This window comes from Penicillium expansum (assembly GCF_000769745.1).
Source record: "Penicillium expansum strain MD-8 chromosome Unknown contig88, whole genome shotgun sequence".
In the NCBI taxonomy this organism is placed as follows: Eukaryota; Fungi; Ascomycota; class Eurotiomycetes; order Eurotiales; family Aspergillaceae; genus Penicillium; species Penicillium expansum.
Genome location: NW_015971533.1, coordinates 76,491 through 93,451, shown reverse-complemented (window position 1 = coordinate 93,451; position 16,961 = coordinate 76,491). Strand labels below are relative to the sequence as shown.

Genomic DNA, 16,961 nt, shown 5'->3' with positions numbered 1-16,961 from the left:
TTAGGTTCTGATGCCGTGTTGAAAGGCGGGTAAGGCGAGCAGGGCGCATGTATGTACATATCATGCATGCACACATTAAAGCTTGCATGCATATTCGGTGAACCCAAATCAAGTCCCGAATGAAGCAAGAAGCAAGAAGCAAGAAGAGGGGGTAGTCGGCACAGCAGAAACAATCGGAGGAGAGTTGCAGGGGTAAAGCGCGGGGTTGAAAGGTCGTCCTCGAATGGTGGAAGTGAAAGTGAAAGATGAGTGTCATAAAGTTGGGTGTTTTCAATCTGAGTGCCGGACAATTTTATATTCACCGACGCTTGAGCTCGGTGACAAGGCACTCCAGAATCTGGGAGAGGTTAGTTATATAATCATGGTAATTGGTTTAAGATAACATACCGATTCCGAGACGGCGCCCTGGTTGTACAAGTACTTGCCCAAGCCACGGACGACCTCGAGCTGCTCGTCGACCGTAAGACCGTTGATGGCGGTCTCGATGATGTCACCCACGCTGGCCTTGTAGACAGCAATGAAGCTGTGGTAGTACATGTAAGAGAAGAAGCCCATGATAAACTGGCAGTCCATGCGGTCAGTGATACCACCGTGGCCAGGAATGGACTCGCCAAAGTCCTTGATCTTGAAGGTGCGCTTCAGGCCGGAAGCAAAGAATCCGCCGAATGGAGCGATCAAGGAAGCGAAAGTGGCGAAGGCCAAGATGTGGAACTGAATGGGCTCCACCCAGAAGGTCTTGTCCAGGCCAAAGATTTCAAGAGAGTAAGGTTGCGACGTGAATACGGGGTTCGGAACACATTCCAGACCGGTCAGAGCATTCGACCCTAGGTCGTTGACAGGACAGATGAAGTACTTGTAGCGGATCAGCAAGTTGGTCATGAAATAACCAAAGGCAACGGTACAGGCCCATGCGCCAAGGAATCCCTCGACAGTCTTCTTCGGGGAGAGTTGAATAAGTTGTGTCTTTCCAAAGCTAATACCGCAGACGTAGGCGAAGATATCATTGGTGATGACCAGCGCAGCGGGGAGGAAGAACCAGATCATGCCCTCGAAAATATTGTTCATGACAAAGTGAGCTTGGACAACAATCAAATACAAAGCCATATGGGTCCAAGCAAACTGGGTGAACTGGAATCGGTAGTGGCCCTTCTGCAAAGATCCGACGAAGAACACGAACCCTATCAACTGGAATTAGCGGAGTAAAAGGGGAGCGGTCGAAACACTTACCCATGACGTAAAGTGTGAAGCTGAGGAAGCGGTGGTGGTTCGCCAACGGAAGCAGCACCTTGTCCACAAGCAGGATGTGCTTAAAGTAGTATATCACACTCTCTCCGTACAAGAAATACATGGTGGTCGCCAGGAAATACCAATTCAACGATTTGGTGAACCGCAAGTTCTTCTCCTTATTGGGGATACTGGCGATCGCGATGACTTCCTTGAACGAAATGATTTGGATGCCAGTGATTAGGGCAATGATATAAATGTGACCGGAGAACAAGGCGACGAAGAAACCGGCGATCATCACAAATGTCCATATCGTCCGGGTGATGAAGGTCTGCTTCTTCTTCTCATATTCGGACTGGGGGGGATTCTAGAAATGAAGATCATGTCAGACCTAGATTCCGAGGCCATTCTCATAGAAACTGACCTCTTCAGTTGTTGTAGATGGTTTGGACCCGTTGCCATTTTTGCTGGGGCTAGTGGGTTCTGAGGGTGAGTCGCTGACGTCGGAGGACACGCTAAGGCGTCGCTCATCATTTGACCGGTGTTGAAACCTAACATTACGGCGAGATTTCGACATGATGAAGAAAAGGGGGCCAGAAATAGAATCTGGGCAACAGAAGTGGAGAGTGCAGAGAACGAGAGAGGATCATCGGATTAGAAGTTGATGAGCTCATGTGAAGTGCCGAAAGCGGTCAGCTTCAGCTTCAGCCCCGTGTTTACTTTTTTTTTTCTTCTTTGCTTGTGATTTTTTATACCAGGTGTATAATTCGAGTTTATTAGTTGAATCAATCATTATTTGGCCTTGAAATATTACGTTCGTGACTAGGAATTGAAATTGGATGTGCAAGGTAGTTGTCCAAGTGCCTTGAACTGCCGTGCTCTATCTCTCCGCTTCAACCCTCCGAACCACTCAACCTCGAGAATGATCAAAAGCCCTCCGTGAACTTAGATTCCCTCAACTCTCTCTGGTAGTCAATTCATGGCGGGGGCATGGAAGACGACGACGACGACTACGGCTCCGACGAGTTCGACTCCCTGCCGCCGGGAACATGGTATGCGCTAGAACAGAATGCCTTCCAGGCAACCCAGGCGTCAGCCTCACAGTACCACTCAAACCCCATAAACAGCAATTCTGTGCCACATGCCCAAGCAGTGCCATTAAACCACAATTCTGGATTACTGAGACTACCGCCTCGCCTACACACCGGATTGATGAACGACTACAATACACTGGAGGTAGGGGAATTGGAGGCTGAGGTATACGATAATGTCGATAAACCGCATGTCATTCCGCATGGCCAACATGCACACGCCACAGGTCCTAGCTTTGCGGCCGACGGGCAGCTGGACGATGCCATGGATTTGGACGAGTACTATGGACAAGGGAATGCCGCCGCAGAGATCAATGCACGTCTGGTGCAGGTAGGTTAGTTGAAAGCTTCTTTGTATAACTGCTAACAACCTTAATAGCTGGAACAAGAAAGAGAACAAATGTTACAGGAGCTAGCCGAAGCGAGGATGCAAGTGGAAACGAAAACCGGGGAAATCTCGATCATTCGGAGGAAGCAGACAACGATGACACAAGACTATGACCGGCAACTAGCGGCTCTACGGAAATCCATGGCCGACGAAATGGTGAAACACAAGCAAGAGGTTGAGGCGGCCATGTCCGAAGGCAAGGTATTGGCGACAGAGAATGTATTTCTTCAACAAGACCTCGTGGATGAAGCCTACCAGCTTCGGAACTACAAATCTAAGCATCGCGAGACGGAGGCCCCAGTAACTCCTCGAAAGTCCCGTGTGCTTCCTTTCCGCGATGGATTTGACGATGATGAAATCGCCATGGTATCACCCAGCAAGTCTGCAGCGCGTTCCAAGCGAGCCACTCCGACAGTTCCAGGAAAGCGCAAACGGCAACCAAGCCAAGATGGTCCTGTGCCACTACAGTTGAATCCTGTTGGCATGGAGCTTATGATGCCTGATGCGACTGATACTCCAGCCGAAGTGGACGAGGTGAAGCGCAAATCTGCAGAGGCGGGTCGCAATCAGCGATTTATGATGCGACTTTTGAGTCACCATATGCATCCTAACCAAGAAACCGATTTCGAAGCTATGGCCAAGCTTGCATTTCCCTCAGAGCCGCATCGACCCATGTCCAGCATCATTATGGAGGTTATGGCTCGTGTCGACCCGAGTAGTTACGCATTGGAATATACACAAACGATCGCCTCGCTATGGCAGCGCGCCATCAACGAGAAATTCTACGAGCCAGTCCTACGATTCGAAGCTATCACAAAATACAGTTTGATGTCAGATGACGTTGCACTCTCTGAACTAATTACGCCTTTAGTTGGGGTCTTGCAAGACACTGTGGAAGTAAATGCAGTTCCTCGCTTCAAATACGCCCCGGCATCACGAGATAAACGAATCACTCGACAGACACCACAGTCAGATCTGCAGCCCCTAGTCGACTCGACTGGAGCCATGCGTCTACTTTACCAAATTGCCTGCGGGGTATTGCACATCAAAAGTGCAATGGAGACATTCTGGCAAAACATCAGAATCTCATTCATTCTTGTTATGCTGCACCCTTCACACCCACTAGGTGACATTGTGCTTTTGATGAACCTCCTTTCAACAAGTATTCGCGCAGACTCTTTTGGTCCGATCAGAAATTCCGACCAGGACCAATTGGACGTGCAAAAGTGGATTGTAGACCGTCTCACACACATGCTGAGCGAGCCTGCGATACCGGATGAAGGCGTGGAGCCATACACCGCATATGACATTTGCGCGATGCGCCTCGAGGTCCTGCTGCTACTGGAGTCGCTGGCATTCAACCCTATGGCCCCGTCCCAAAAGCATGCCAGTACAATCCTTGCATTGCACCCGAATGCACTGGCTCGTTTGTTCCGGTCGATGCACGATGAGCTGGATGCACTTTACTCCTCCCCGCCAGAGGCAGACCTGCGTGTTGCGCTGGTCAATGGCCTTATGCGGCTGATTTTCGGAGTCATGCGGCAACATGGCCCGTTGATCAATATGCAGGAGAAGCTGGCGTGTGTGCCTGGCAGCAAACAGAAACATCTTGTTGTATTAACTCGCTTGGCGTTTTGTGATGGGACCGTGCTGGAGGCGGGCATTGATGATGAAACCGTTGATATGGCGCACGAGCTACTAGAGGAATGGACTAATCCCCAAGAAGCAGAGTCATTGGCGGAGGCGTTCCCAAGTTCTAGGAGAGAGTGACACAGTGATGACAGGGGAAATTTCAACGTTGTACGACTAGGATTTTTGTATGCATTTAACATGGCGCGGTGTGTTTTCTGGAGTTACTAGCATGTTGCTTTACCATATACCAAAACAATCTCTTTTTCATATCTTTAAAGCATTCGAGATGAGGGAAAGGCTTCAGAGTATACGTAGCTCCAGTAAAAGAGGTTTGAGACATCCAACAAACGTGAGCGGCAACATCCACAGGAATAGTCCATCTCTCAATGGTTCAGAGAGGGCTGCAAGGGACCAGGAAAGGGAGTGTTAGAGACCAATCATTTCTGGGACAGGGGTCGGAGACATTGTGGGCACAACACAACGCGTCAGGTACGTTGATGGGGGATTCCTATCGTTAGGGGGGGAATTCCAGAGGGCACTCAACGGGCTCAAGAACACTGGGGGTAACGGTGAGGACATATTGCACGAGACAGAATGATCCCAGTGAACAAACCCTGGGTACGGCTTAGCTTTCTACATGATATGTGAACCACTACAGCGTGAAGCTACATGATGCTCTTCTCCAACCTCGTGCCACTGGCTCAAGACTTGATGAAAAGAAAATATTCCACGAATGGAGGTGCCAAAGAATACGCCTGTCAATGACCCGAGGGCCATTGAACAGACTGTTCCACCGCGCTGTGCAATGCAGGGACCAGCCTGTGGTAACACGTCTTATTGATCACGGTCACCCAAACAAGGTAAGTATGAAGAAGAAAGAAAAAAGAGTTGAACCGCGGGGCGACAGCCAAGTATATATACCCCTTCGCATAGGGCGGTGGCAGAATCTGAGAATCACAGTGGTATTAAACGAGATCTAAAATTATGCATTATATGCAAATTGTGCAAACTTAACAAACACAATTTGTCCCTTATATTCAAGGCATCAATGTCCTAGCTCACGTGCTCTGAAGTTTTGAGACTCGGCCAATTTGGACTGGATAACATATCATTTGCTACAGCACTGTGTCTACCGAGTCGCCACAATGAGAAACAGAGCTAGCAACACGTTGTCGAAAGGCGTATGTCTTTACTACTATGCTTGATTCCTCCAATTCCAAATGGCTAACGAGGCATTGTTCAGAAAATCCGCCAATCATGGAGCAAATACAACCTGTATAACATGCAACGATTCCGCAGCCCACCCACCACCAATCGCACATTCTTCCAGCAGAAATGGTCCGCTAAGGCTGCCTCCCGTGCTTATCACGGCGAGCAAGTCCGTGAGGGACAGTGGAAACGCATGTTCAACCATCGCATCCGCAGTGTTATCCCCATGAATGCATCCGACTTGGCCGCCGATGACGGTTCCCTGGTATCGTCCGGTCGAGGCTCCGGACTTGATGATGGTGGAAAGCCCGCTTACCAGACACGTCCTACACCTTACACCCACATGACCTTTGCACCCCTAGAGCGCCGGTTGGATGTCGCCATCTTCCGAGCTCTGTTTGCTAGCAGTGCCAGACAGGCGAGACAGTTCGTCATCCACGGAGCGGTTACTGTTAACGGGCAAAAGGTATGATGCGATGTGGGCAGCCACTGATTCCTTGTTTACTGACTCGCTTCTGCGTTACTAGATGCAACACCCCAGCTACCTCCTTAACCCCGGAGACCTCTTCCAGGTCGAGCCAGAGCGCGTCATGTACGCCACTGGTCTCCCGAAGACTCGGTTCGAGCGACGTGTGGGCCGACAGGATCGGAGAAAGGCTAAGGCACAGAGGTTACAGGAAGCCGAAGGTGCACCAGAGGCTGAGGCGGAGTCAAAGGAGACCGCAAAGGAAGACATCAAGGATACCGAAAAGGAAGATACTAATGAGACCAAAAAGGAAGATACCAAGGAGACTCTCAAGGCGCTTCTAGCACAAGCCAAGTCTCTCATTTCTACTGGCAAGGAGACACTCACGCCCCAGCGCAACTATGAGCTCCGCGGCTTCCAAAAAGCCGTCCGCCGCGTATTGTCTCGCTCCGAGTCCAGCACCGTCCTTGCAGACAGCCTGGAGGCCCAATTCTCCCAGCTAACCTTGCTTCTCAAGGCCAAGCGGAGCGAGAAGCCAGAAAAGAAGGAGGTGAAGCCCCGTCCAGCAGACGCCTTCGCCTTCGACAAGGAAGATACAGAAGTGGCTTCCGCCAAGAAAGATACACAGGCCACAGCTAGTGACAAGCTCTCCGAAGCCTTCGCACAGGCAACACTGGGTAATGATGTCGATGCCTCGGAGCTCAGCGACGAAGAGTTCGACACACTCAAGCGTGCTCTTACTCAAATGCGCGACAACCCTCGGGATACCAGCAAGGCCTACTCCACTCCCTGGCAGCCACGCCAATACATGTCTGCCTTTGCCTTCATCCCGCGCTACCTCGAGGTCAACCAGAACATTTGTGCAGCCGTGTACCTGCGCCACCCCGTGGCCCGCCCCGGTTCCGCCGAGGTGCCCACTCCCTTCGGCGAGTCCATCGCCACTCCGGCCTACGGCTGGTACCTGAGGAGACGGTGGTAGAGGATGCGGATTGGTCTGTCTTTCTCTGCCTAGCCTGTCACTTGTTCGTTTGTCTCTACTGTTCTACTATTTTTCCTCCCCTAAACTTCCCATCTGTGTATTAGTGGGCGCTTAGGTCCCCCTCCCTTTCTGCATATTTCTGGATCATGTTGACCATGGTGTTGGTTCCTGTTTTGCTTGTCTTTGGAGCTTTTTGTGTCAGCTCCGTTCCCTGTACCACCATAGCCATGATGTGTTGTAAATGGATATCTTATTGATGTTATTATTTCAAGCTGTAGGTTGATCAGTCATTTGTAGATGATTGAAAATTGTGGATAATTACCTAGTGTTAAGGCTCGAATTTATACATCGCGAATATATAAACGTGCAGCCAATCTGGAATGCTAATATCCCCACGAGAAAGCATAAAATTCCAATGAACACACATCGCAAAGTATAGTCAAGACATTCAGAGTGTCAAATTGTCCAGTTGAAGCTCATTCCTGTACTCTACAAGATTGTATAGCCAGAGCTGTGATACTGATTGCTTAGCGCACGGACCTGATAGAAAACCCTCAGGTGAAATCCATCGCAGCTTTATCTTTATCCCCACAGATCGACAAGGACATTCTGCATTGGTCTGCTACACTATTTTCACCTCATTGATGGCTACTTTGACCTAAGGAGGAGACCATTCTTGGACTCATAGACCACCCAACTTGCACTGTTGGTCTCCCCCGGCGGCTACTCAGCCACTACTGTGCAAGCTGCTATCCTCATGACGCGCATTCAACCACACGAATACAGCCGTCCTTCGTATCACCCCCCTTCACAAAATTCCTTCGGCACATTGCCATCGGGCCTGCGCTCAGGGTTCAGCCCAGCTTCCCACTCCGTGTCCGTGGTAGTGAGGAATCCACCTACGGCCGATAACACATCAGAGAGCAGCCAGGAGACACGTGGAGGGGCAAACCTAACCGGAAGTGATCCACGTGAAGGAGACATCATTGAAAGCGATCTATACTATGTGCAGATGCCGGTGGGCGTAGCTCAACCCAGTGGAGGAGATGGGTCGAGGCTGATGTCGGGATCGACCACCAACAGAGGCAGGAAGCGCAACCACATCGACGATGATGAGATCGATGGCGATACTTCGCGGCAGCATAGACGTCTCACGACCAAAGAAGAAGTAGCGCTCTTCGAGATCTGCAACCGAAACGCAGACACCTTCGGCAGCCGCAGTAATTTGTGCAAGTGGTGGATATCCATCGCCGCCGAGTTCAAGCGCACCCATGAGGGCCGCTCATACTCATGGCACTCGGTGCGGCGCAAAGTCGAAATGGTCACGAGACAGCGCATTAAGTTTCTCGGGGACCAGCGGCAGCGTGGTTCAAACGCACCCGGCTCAACGGCCGAGGAATTGATGAACCCACAATGGCTCGCTGCCGTCGATGCCTGGCTTCCGACCTGGCAGCGGTGGGAAGAAGCCGAGAACCGGCGCATTGCAAAGCGGGATGAGATTAAGAAGCGTAGGCAGCCGCAGCCCTGGCGCCAGAATTCCAACAATGGAGACCAGGATCCATGGCGGAACCTGCCTGGGTCATCTGTCACTAGTCCGACTGATGTCAATACCGCAATGATGGGTATGATGCACCAGCCTGTCACGAATACCGTCGGTGATACCACCCTACCGGCTACCAGCCCTACCCCCTCGCCCTCAATTACCGGTCCTGCACCAACCGCGCATTTCCTCGAATCACCCTCCACTCCCGTCTCTACGGCGACCTCACTGAAACTACCCCCGGGTTTCGAGAATATGTTCTCAACCCCACAACTCACCTCACAAGTCGCACCTCTTCCCTCAATATCCACACCACCAGCTCCACAATCCGACGGCCGTATGGTCTCAGCCGTCCTCGAAACCCTGGGAAAACTCAACAAACATCTGGACGCCGCATCAGGGGGAGGTATAGACACGAGTGCCGCCTCACCCGTGATCTCGGCTTTGGTGCAGGCTGCCTCGGAACCACAAGTTCTGGCCTCTCCCCGGCAATCCCAGCACCCGCAAGTACATCCTGCGCTACAGCCACCGCCACATCAGGGTCTCACTCATATTCAGATTGAGCAAATGAAGGAGGAGCTACGGCAGGAGATGCAGGCCCAATTTCGAGGTGAGCTGGAGCGCGAACGTATTGCGATGGAAGAAAAGCTGGATTCTGTGCAGCGGACTCAGGATTTGATTCTTGAAATGCTGAGACAGGAGCCTGCTTGATGCAGATGGTACTTTGAGTTGGGCATGACGTGTGTTTTGTCGCTTCTTTCTATTCTTGCTTGTACTTTTACCTCTTTTTTTCTCTATTTCTTTCTGATATGATACCCATTATCGACTGCGAAGGACGGCGTGCCCGCATATCTTCATTGCTCCTCTTTACTTTCTTAATATCCTTGATCAAGGCACTGCAAGACTACTTCCTAAAAATCCATACACTGAACTTGAAAAGGACCCAGCCGATGGCAATTGCTCTCTACTCTAGAACAGAAAACAAGGAAACAAACATAAGAGAAAATAGTCATCGGGCTAAATTACAGATAAATGATAGAATGACCCAGGAATCTCTTCCTGAGCCTTCACACAGCGATTAAGAGCTCTTCCATGATGCACAGAAGTGCCTATAGGGCGAAGCAATCTAGTAGTAGAAAGTCTCATCGACGGTACGACCACGCATCCACTTGGGCTCGGAGCCACGGACGTAGATGTCCTCGAAGAGGTTGCGGGAAGTGTTTTCGGGGAAGGGCATCTTCTCAGCCTCGGCGACCTCAGCGTCGACGTTGGCACGGGCGGTCTTGTCGAGACCCTTGAGCTCCTCCTCGGAGGTGACGCCCCACTCGAGCATCTTCTGCTTGAGACCAGCGATGGGATCGTTGGTGCTGCGCATACGCTGGATCTCCTCACGGCTACGGTAGGTGGTACCGGGGTCGGACATGGAGTGACCACCGTAACGGTAGGTGACGTACTCTAGGACGAGGGGTCCGTTGCCGCTGATGGCGTAGTTCTTGCTGTACTGGACGGCGGCCTTGGTGGCAAGGACGTCCATGCCGTTGACCTTCAGACCGGGAATGTACTGACCGCGCTTGTAGTACTCAGTCAGAGCGGAGGAGCGCGAGGCGGAGGTACCCATGCCGTACTTGTTGTCTAGAGGAACCTCATGTTAGTACATCTGTGGTTTTGTGAGGCTGTAAAGGATTTGGGATAAACCACTTACTCTCACAACCGAAGAGAACGGGGAGGTTCCAGAGCTTGGCCATGTTGAAGGCCTCGAAGACCTGACCCTGGTTAGAGGCACCGTCACCGTAGAGGACGATGGAGGTGTTGGGCTGCTCGTTGTACTGCTGGGCGAAGGCGAGACCGGCACCGACGGGCACCTGGGCACCGACAATACCGTTACCACCGTAGAAGTTCTCGGCGAACATGTGCATGGAACCACCCTTGCCGTACGCGATACCCTCGCGACGGCCGAGAAGCTCACCAATGATGGACTTGACGGTACCGCCACGCATCATGGCGAAACCGTGGCAACGGTAAGCGGTAATGATCTTGTCCATGCGGGTGATGGCGTGCTCAATTCCGACAGCGACGGCTTCCTGTCCGGTGGAGAGATGGCAGAAACCCCGGATCTTCTTCTCCTTGTACAGACGATCGGCGGCCATCTCCATACGTCTGCAAAAGAACAAACAATCAAGTCAGCGGCTAGTCCAAACATCCGCTATCGTGGTTCTCGTACCTCATCGCGACCATGTCGTAGTACATCTGCTTGAGCTCCTTCTTGGAGGTCTCGAGGGTGTACGGGGGCGGGTCGAGCTCGTAAGTCTCGAAGCTCTCATCGGAGAGACGGACAGTGAAGAGCTTTTCATCCTCCTGTTAAAGCGCAAGCATAAGCATCAGCAATTGAAATTCCGGAAACCTGCGGGCGAGGTTTTTCAGATCTTCCGGATAGGGCTCAACAAACCTGCGGGATCGGGGTCTCGACGTTAGCGGACGCGGCGTCGGTGGTAACAGTGCGACGGGCAACAGGAGTGAAGGCACGACGCCTCAAAGGCGCAGCCTGGCGGACCGCGGCACGGAAGAGCATTTTGTGAGGGAATTGGAGATGGTACGTTGAAGATGATAAGCACCTTTTTCCGTCCCAACAACTCTCTTCAATTTTGCCGTCTTAGTCAGCTTCCAGATCGGGGCCGCCCGGTGAGGAAAGTCAGGCCGGGTCCGATGCTTGACTGCACTACTTCAATTCTTGAACATTGATTATGGATTCTGCTATATTTGCTGATATGTTCTTGTATTTGACAATTGAATCCCTTGGAATTATCAAAATTGTCCATCCTAAGTAACAACTGGCGTTTATGCTGTGCCTACCTGAGCCTCTTTTCCGGATTCGATCTCCGATCCGATCCCAACGGTTCAATGCGCCTCTATATATCATAGCAACTTCCAACCTTTGGTGACAGGAAGGTCAAATTCAAGTTTTCCTGTATACATACTTGCCTCTTGAATACATGTAGATTATTGAATTGGCTGGTACCAAGTTTAACAAACAATAGTCTTGTAAAGAAGAATATATACAACGCTATATATATACAACGCTGGGATATATCATGGATCAAAAGGGTAGCATACTAACAACCTAACTTGGTAAATGGTCATTTTAACTAGTAGTCATAGAACAGAGTATGAGGCAACTATAATTACATATCCCAAAGTTCAGAGTATGTCTGTCTTGACTGCGAGGTAGGAAAAAAAAAACGCACCCCTAAACGGACATCAAAAGGTAATTGTTACCAACTTCGGGGCTATTGAGGAGAATTCCTGCCTATTGAGAGGCTAAAAAAACAAAACCTCCTTCTCGACAACCCCAGCATGCTTAATCCTAGGCGAATAAGGCCCCAAGAGGATGGCTTATTGACTTCATTAACTTTGTTGACTTGATTGACCTTCTGAATAGAAGTGCAGTTTGTTCTGATATCTCGTGTCGAACGCCGAGCCTCATTATTTAAGATGTTGGTTTCCCCCTTGGTTTGCGTCTCTTTCTCTGCATCAGCTTCTGAACTAGTGTGGCCAAGGTATCATTGTCCCATGCCTCTATCCAAAGACATGAATCTGACAAACCATCAAGCAGCAACCAATCTCGATATGGCGGAATCCACTGCCAGAGAAAGCCTTCCGTTGGGTCCTCCCACCGGCCCTCCCATTGGACCTGCTACGCAGCCTCTGGTTGTTTTCGTTGCTCGTGGTGCCCCCAATCCCACACACGTTGACCTCGGCCAGCTGAAGTACTATCTTCGTCCCGCTTTGATGGAGCTTCAGGAAACATTTGAGCGCACTTACGGAAATCTCGAAGGTCGTTCCCACTGCTACTGCCCATTGATTCATAAATCGATCACCCCCCTTGAGCCAGATTGCGACTCGTTCCAGTGTCTGACTGATATGCTCATGTATGGCCGTACCCACGGCCGCGACATCATGTTTGTCTTGAACCACTGGGACTCCATTACCTCCGACGGACCGACCTTTGCCAATATCTTCAAGGATTTCACCGACGTCAAAGTGACTATTCGCGTCTACGGCACGATTTCAGTTGATCACGTTTCCGAATTCCATGATATCGACGCCCACAGAGTCAGCGCTCACTACCAGGGCTTGATCAGACTGGAAGAAGAGTATGTTATTGATGATGCACTGCGTTATGTGGTCAGAGTCGAAGAAGTCCGCGGTGTCAGGATCGGAGTGGAGGAGTCGATTGGCCTGATGATGGAATTGACAGGCCAGCCTGAGAACGAGCTGCGAGAGCGAGTGCTGTGGATGCTTTGATGCAGGGAAAAGAACTGAGTAATTGGGCTCTGGATATTCATGGAGGTGTGAGCAAATCTGACGATGGATGATTTCCTTCTATGGGTTGAGACATGTGATTCCATGCCCAAATTTCTTTTGCCGGGGGTCGAGGTACCGATGTGTCTTGCTAGCTTTGAAGTTACTCACCTACAATTCCCGAACAAGCCTTGAGTTCTGCTTGTTCTTGGGACTAAATGAAACAATTAATACGTTAATATCTCATTACCACTTGTAAATGCTATTTACAAGTATTGTATACTGTAGAGCATAGGTCCTCTTCGCCCTGCAGTCTTTTGTTTAGTAATCCAAAGCCGAAATTGGTTTCATCGTTGTATATCAAAGCCGCGAAGCAATTGCTTAGACACGATTATCAAGTGCTGCTAGAATCAGTTCGTTTCCAACAGTTCAACATTAAACAAGCTCGTCCGCTATATGGGATCAACGGCCGACACTTTCTCAACTATTTTACATCCATGCTTACGAAAAATCTATTCGTGCTGACCATGCAAGTATAAGCCAGACCTGACTAAGCGCATTAGGCTAACATAGTTCTGGCTATGCACGAATCGGACAACACCCATCTATCAACCGTTAAGAGGGCCGTTATGCCAATCACACGACCTCAATAGAAGCCTTGCATCAGATAGGGGGTTTTTAGCCGAGCCAATTAGAACGAAAAACATCTAAAGTACCAACTTGACACATCACAGTGGTACGATCAAAGCCGTTGAACAAAGACAAGAACAGACATGTCGCATCGACTCAACACTTCTAGGCAGATACGTGTCAGAAATACCAGTACATAAAGTACGAAGTAAAACCGATATATCCGAAATTCCCCCGCCAAAATACCAAAGTGATGGATCTGAAAAACGCCAGGCGCCATTACCGCTAGCAGGTCAAAACAGGCAGTATAACAAATCCACCAGAATAGACGAATAACGCCACGTCTCCATGAGTTCGTCCATTAGCTCACGTTTATCCATGACTTATATTAAATTAGATTGCCTTTTTATTCTAATGGCGATTTTAAGCCTTACAAATAATGGACCTGAAACGCTAAATTGATTCGGCTGAGACATCGATCGGTTAGCAGAGATTCCTAGTGGCTAGGGCTGAGGGAATCCAAGAGGTCTGGATCTCCGTCTTGCTGTTTAAGTTGGAGATTTTTATTGAGTTTTGGGGTAGAGGAGAACCATCTCAGGGGTGTTTCAGGGGTACATGAGGCACCTAGTTTATGTGTGTGAAGGAGCATCTCAAACCATTTGAACAATTCACTTGCATGACCGACCTGGGTTGCGCGTGCACACCGGATCATCTTTCTTGGAGACTCATCCGCCTTACGAAGTAGATTTCAGAGCTATGAATATCATTGGACGCAGATTTGTCCTAAAAGGCATATTGGCTCGTGACAAAAGTCGGTTCTGGGTCAACACGAAAGGATCTATATCCTTGTTGGCATGGAGCTGAAGCTGCAATCTACAACATACTGGATTAACTGGACATTGGTCAAAATTTTCAAGGTTGTCGAGTCTTTTATGCAGCTAGAGATCATTAGGTCTCGGGATCAGCCCGGCCAATAAGACCTGCATATACATGCAGCCGCCTGCATGTAAAAATGCACGCAGCTGCATTCAATTATCGAAGGATTAAAGGGTTGCATTTTTAATCTCAGGAGGTATATACAAAGTAGGAGAATGCTATATCGTAGGTATATTGTGATTCTGTCACTACCACGTTGTAACAAGTCAATTCTTCAAAAGCGATCTGTTCGCACTCTGAAACACCGGTTGATGTGCTCTGTTACTGCGGAATCGAGAGGAAAAGGATCATCCCGCCAAAACAAGTTAAACCGTGTTTACGTTACCATCTCCGCTCTGGAAACTTTCAACGGCGATGATCATTGAGTGATCTATGCATTAGTTGAATACATAGTATACGTGGATCTTTGTACGGAGTACTCCGTAGTATTGGAAGATTGAAAAAAGAATACCCGGATATTATAATTTTACGGTCTAGGCCATTGCAAAATAGGGTCGGTATGTTGTAGGGCTGCCACACTGGGCATCTCCATATGCCTAGACTTGACAGCTCCAGGGACGAGCAGCAAGGAGTTGTTACCAGTCAACTCCGCTCTTGTCTGTTATTTGTGCCCCGTAGTCTCGATTAGCCTGCATGGCAATTCTCCGACGCACAGTTGACGTGCAGGCTAGCACAGGGGGCGTACATAGTTTTCGATAGATCCAATATCAAAACCCCACCTCAAAAGGGGGAAACATTGCCAATCGTCATCTACCAATGTTGTGTCAATGTCACGGACAGTCCGAGATTTGGCAATTGATACAGAGTACTCATTGGCGGTTCTTCAAGCTAGAATTCCGAGACAACCGAGAAGTAGTTAGCCAAAGCGAGCACAGACACACTGCACCCAAAAAGACAGGAATAGGTCGATCACAACCTAAGCGATATTCGTACTCGGGTAACGATATGATTCATAAGCGTGGAGTTGTGACCAATGATGTGCAAATCAATTTCTCCTACAGAGTAGTTAGCTTCTCCTATTTCTACAACATAGGGAAGGTATTTAAGCGCTAATGAGTGGGACGAATACAATGGACCCGCCGGTGTCAAATTCAGGCGTGACAAAGGAGATCAGGAGACTAAGCAAAGGTGAGCCAGACCAATGAGGCCAAGATTTTACTTGTTGACTGGGTTGTGGGAGCTGCCACATGCCATATTGCTTACGGTATGAAATCTCCGTTGGGAGTCCGTGGGAGAGGAGCGATCGTCAAAATTCCGGGCGTGCGTGTAGACGCCACTCCGTTCAGGGCGTCCGAAGCGGAGGACTAAATATTGCTGATCCGGATGTCGATCACAGATAGCAGGGGTTAAGAGACTTGAATTTGGAGCTGGGGTAAACCCTGGGTATGTCGAAGAGGAATTGCGTCATTGCAGAATTATTTCCCCTGACAAAAAAAATAAGTCTCCGTCGGTCTTCCAGAATCCTTCTCCAGAGCCAGAACAACTGACAGGGGGGAAGCCGTTTGGATCGACAGAGAAATTTACCACTGTTTCCAGGAGCGTGGTCTTTAGAGCCAATATTGAGTGGGTATATGGCCGGTGGAGAAATGAGCCGCCTGTGATCACGTGAGTTGCCTTGTAATCAGTGTGGGCGGCCGCCGGAGAGTTGGATTCATCCGATCCGAAGTAAATCCACGAGCAAACCTTATTATCACCACTCGTCTAGATTCCAAGGTTGGGACGTCTGGAGTAGGTAGGTAATTCCCAAGGTTGGTGCCCAGGTGGATTGGTCGAATATTTGAGTGTTAAGAGTCCATGGAAAACACGTGGGAACCCAGGGAGAAGTATTTAGAGTCAAGCTAAAAGCAGAAGAACTTAATAAGGCAAAAGGTTAATAAATAATATAATTTATGCATGGAGGACTCCATCCGGGAGTACGGAGTACAACATAGGTAAAATAAAAAGATTCCGATTTTCAGGATCAGATCCCTTAACTGGATTGCAAAGCCGATCGGATATCCGGTGTCACGCCGAGAGACAGACCATTGAAGAACCGAGGTAAGTATATACACCTGTATACACTTGATGATTTATATACATACTATTTAATCCTTGTACTTCGTATACAATCTAGCTATGTGACAGTAGATAGAATGCTAAATATTTTCCAAGTACTACAGAGTACAAAGTAGTGTTCATAAGACAAATAATAAGGGAACTCAAGTACCGTAAAAATCTCAATCTCAATTCAGGGGATCTCCACTTTCATATCCATGGTTCAAAGTGGAAACTATTGTACTAGTCCGATCTGACCAAATTCTTTTTTTATTCTTTTATTCTTTTATTATTCTTTTATTTTATTTTAATGGATTTTAATGGATTTTCTAAGTATTTTCTAAGTAATTTTCTTTTTCTTTTTTTTTGGGTTTCTGTTTTGGTTTTGCCCTTTCTCTTTTTGATTTTAGTTCAGCGAGTGTCCACTTTAAACGTGCTGTGTATACTTTGTCTAACCCCCCTGTTCAGCTCCATCTCTCTCATCTATAACACTAATTCACCTTGAACGCCCGAAATTTAATTATAATTATATT

The 16,961-nt window shown here is 48.9% G+C and overlaps 6 protein-coding genes across 6 annotated transcripts; 4 read left to right on the top strand and 2 right to left on the bottom strand.

The window, feature by feature from the left end:
- Nucleotides 1–298: 298 nt before the first annotated feature.
- cds1 (phosphatidate cytidylyltransferase) lies at nucleotides 299–1,801 on the bottom strand (the record flags this gene model as incomplete). Its single annotated transcript, XM_016740472.1, has 4 exons — nucleotides 299–337; nucleotides 388–1,178; nucleotides 1,228–1,591; nucleotides 1,649–1,801. The coding sequence occupies 4 exons, from the start codon at nucleotides 1,799–1,801 to the stop codon at nucleotides 299–301; spliced, it is 1,347 nt and encodes a 448-aa protein (XP_016592974.1).
- A 413-nt stretch (nucleotides 1,802–2,214) lies between these two features.
- On the top strand, nucleotides 2,215–4,473 carry PEX2_031960 (uncharacterized protein; the record flags this gene model as incomplete). Its single annotated transcript, XM_016740471.1, has 2 exons — nucleotides 2,215–2,646; nucleotides 2,695–4,473. 2 exons carry the CDS (start codon nucleotides 2,215–2,217, stop codon nucleotides 4,471–4,473), a joined length of 2,211 nt encoding a protein of 736 aa, XP_016592973.1.
- Nucleotides 4,474–5,480: 1,007 nt separating this feature from the next.
- Nucleotides 5,481–6,989, top strand: PEX2_031950 (mitochondrial 37S ribosomal protein uS4m; the record flags this gene model as incomplete). Its single annotated transcript, XM_016740470.1, has 3 exons — nucleotides 5,481–5,516; nucleotides 5,579–6,010; nucleotides 6,072–6,989. 3 exons carry the CDS (start codon nucleotides 5,481–5,483, stop codon nucleotides 6,987–6,989), a joined length of 1,386 nt encoding a protein of 461 aa, XP_016592972.1.
- A 757-nt stretch (nucleotides 6,990–7,746) lies between these two features.
- On the top strand, nucleotides 7,747–9,240 carry PEX2_031940 (uncharacterized protein; the record flags this gene model as incomplete). The annotated part of the gene is made up of 1 exon (XM_016740469.1): nucleotides 7,747–9,240. The coding sequence occupies one exon, from the start codon at nucleotides 7,747–7,749 to the stop codon at nucleotides 9,238–9,240; it is 1,494 nt and encodes a 497-aa protein (XP_016592971.1).
- Nucleotides 9,241–9,655: 415 nt separating this feature from the next.
- Nucleotides 9,656–11,098, bottom strand: PEX2_031930 (pyruvate dehydrogenase (acetyl-transferring) subunit E1 alpha; the record flags this gene model as incomplete). The annotated part of the gene is made up of 4 exons (XM_016740468.1): nucleotides 9,656–10,161; nucleotides 10,232–10,686; nucleotides 10,751–10,884; nucleotides 10,976–11,098. 4 exons carry the CDS (start codon nucleotides 11,096–11,098, stop codon nucleotides 9,656–9,658), a joined length of 1,218 nt encoding a protein of 405 aa, XP_016592970.1.
- A 1,055-nt stretch (nucleotides 11,099–12,153) lies between these two features.
- On the top strand, nucleotides 12,154–12,831 carry PEX2_031920 (uncharacterized protein; the record flags this gene model as incomplete). The annotated part of the gene is made up of 1 exon (XM_016740467.1): nucleotides 12,154–12,831. The coding sequence occupies one exon, from the start codon at nucleotides 12,154–12,156 to the stop codon at nucleotides 12,829–12,831; it is 678 nt and encodes a 225-aa protein (XP_016592969.1).
- Between the last annotated feature and the right edge of the window lie 4,130 nt (nucleotides 12,832–16,961).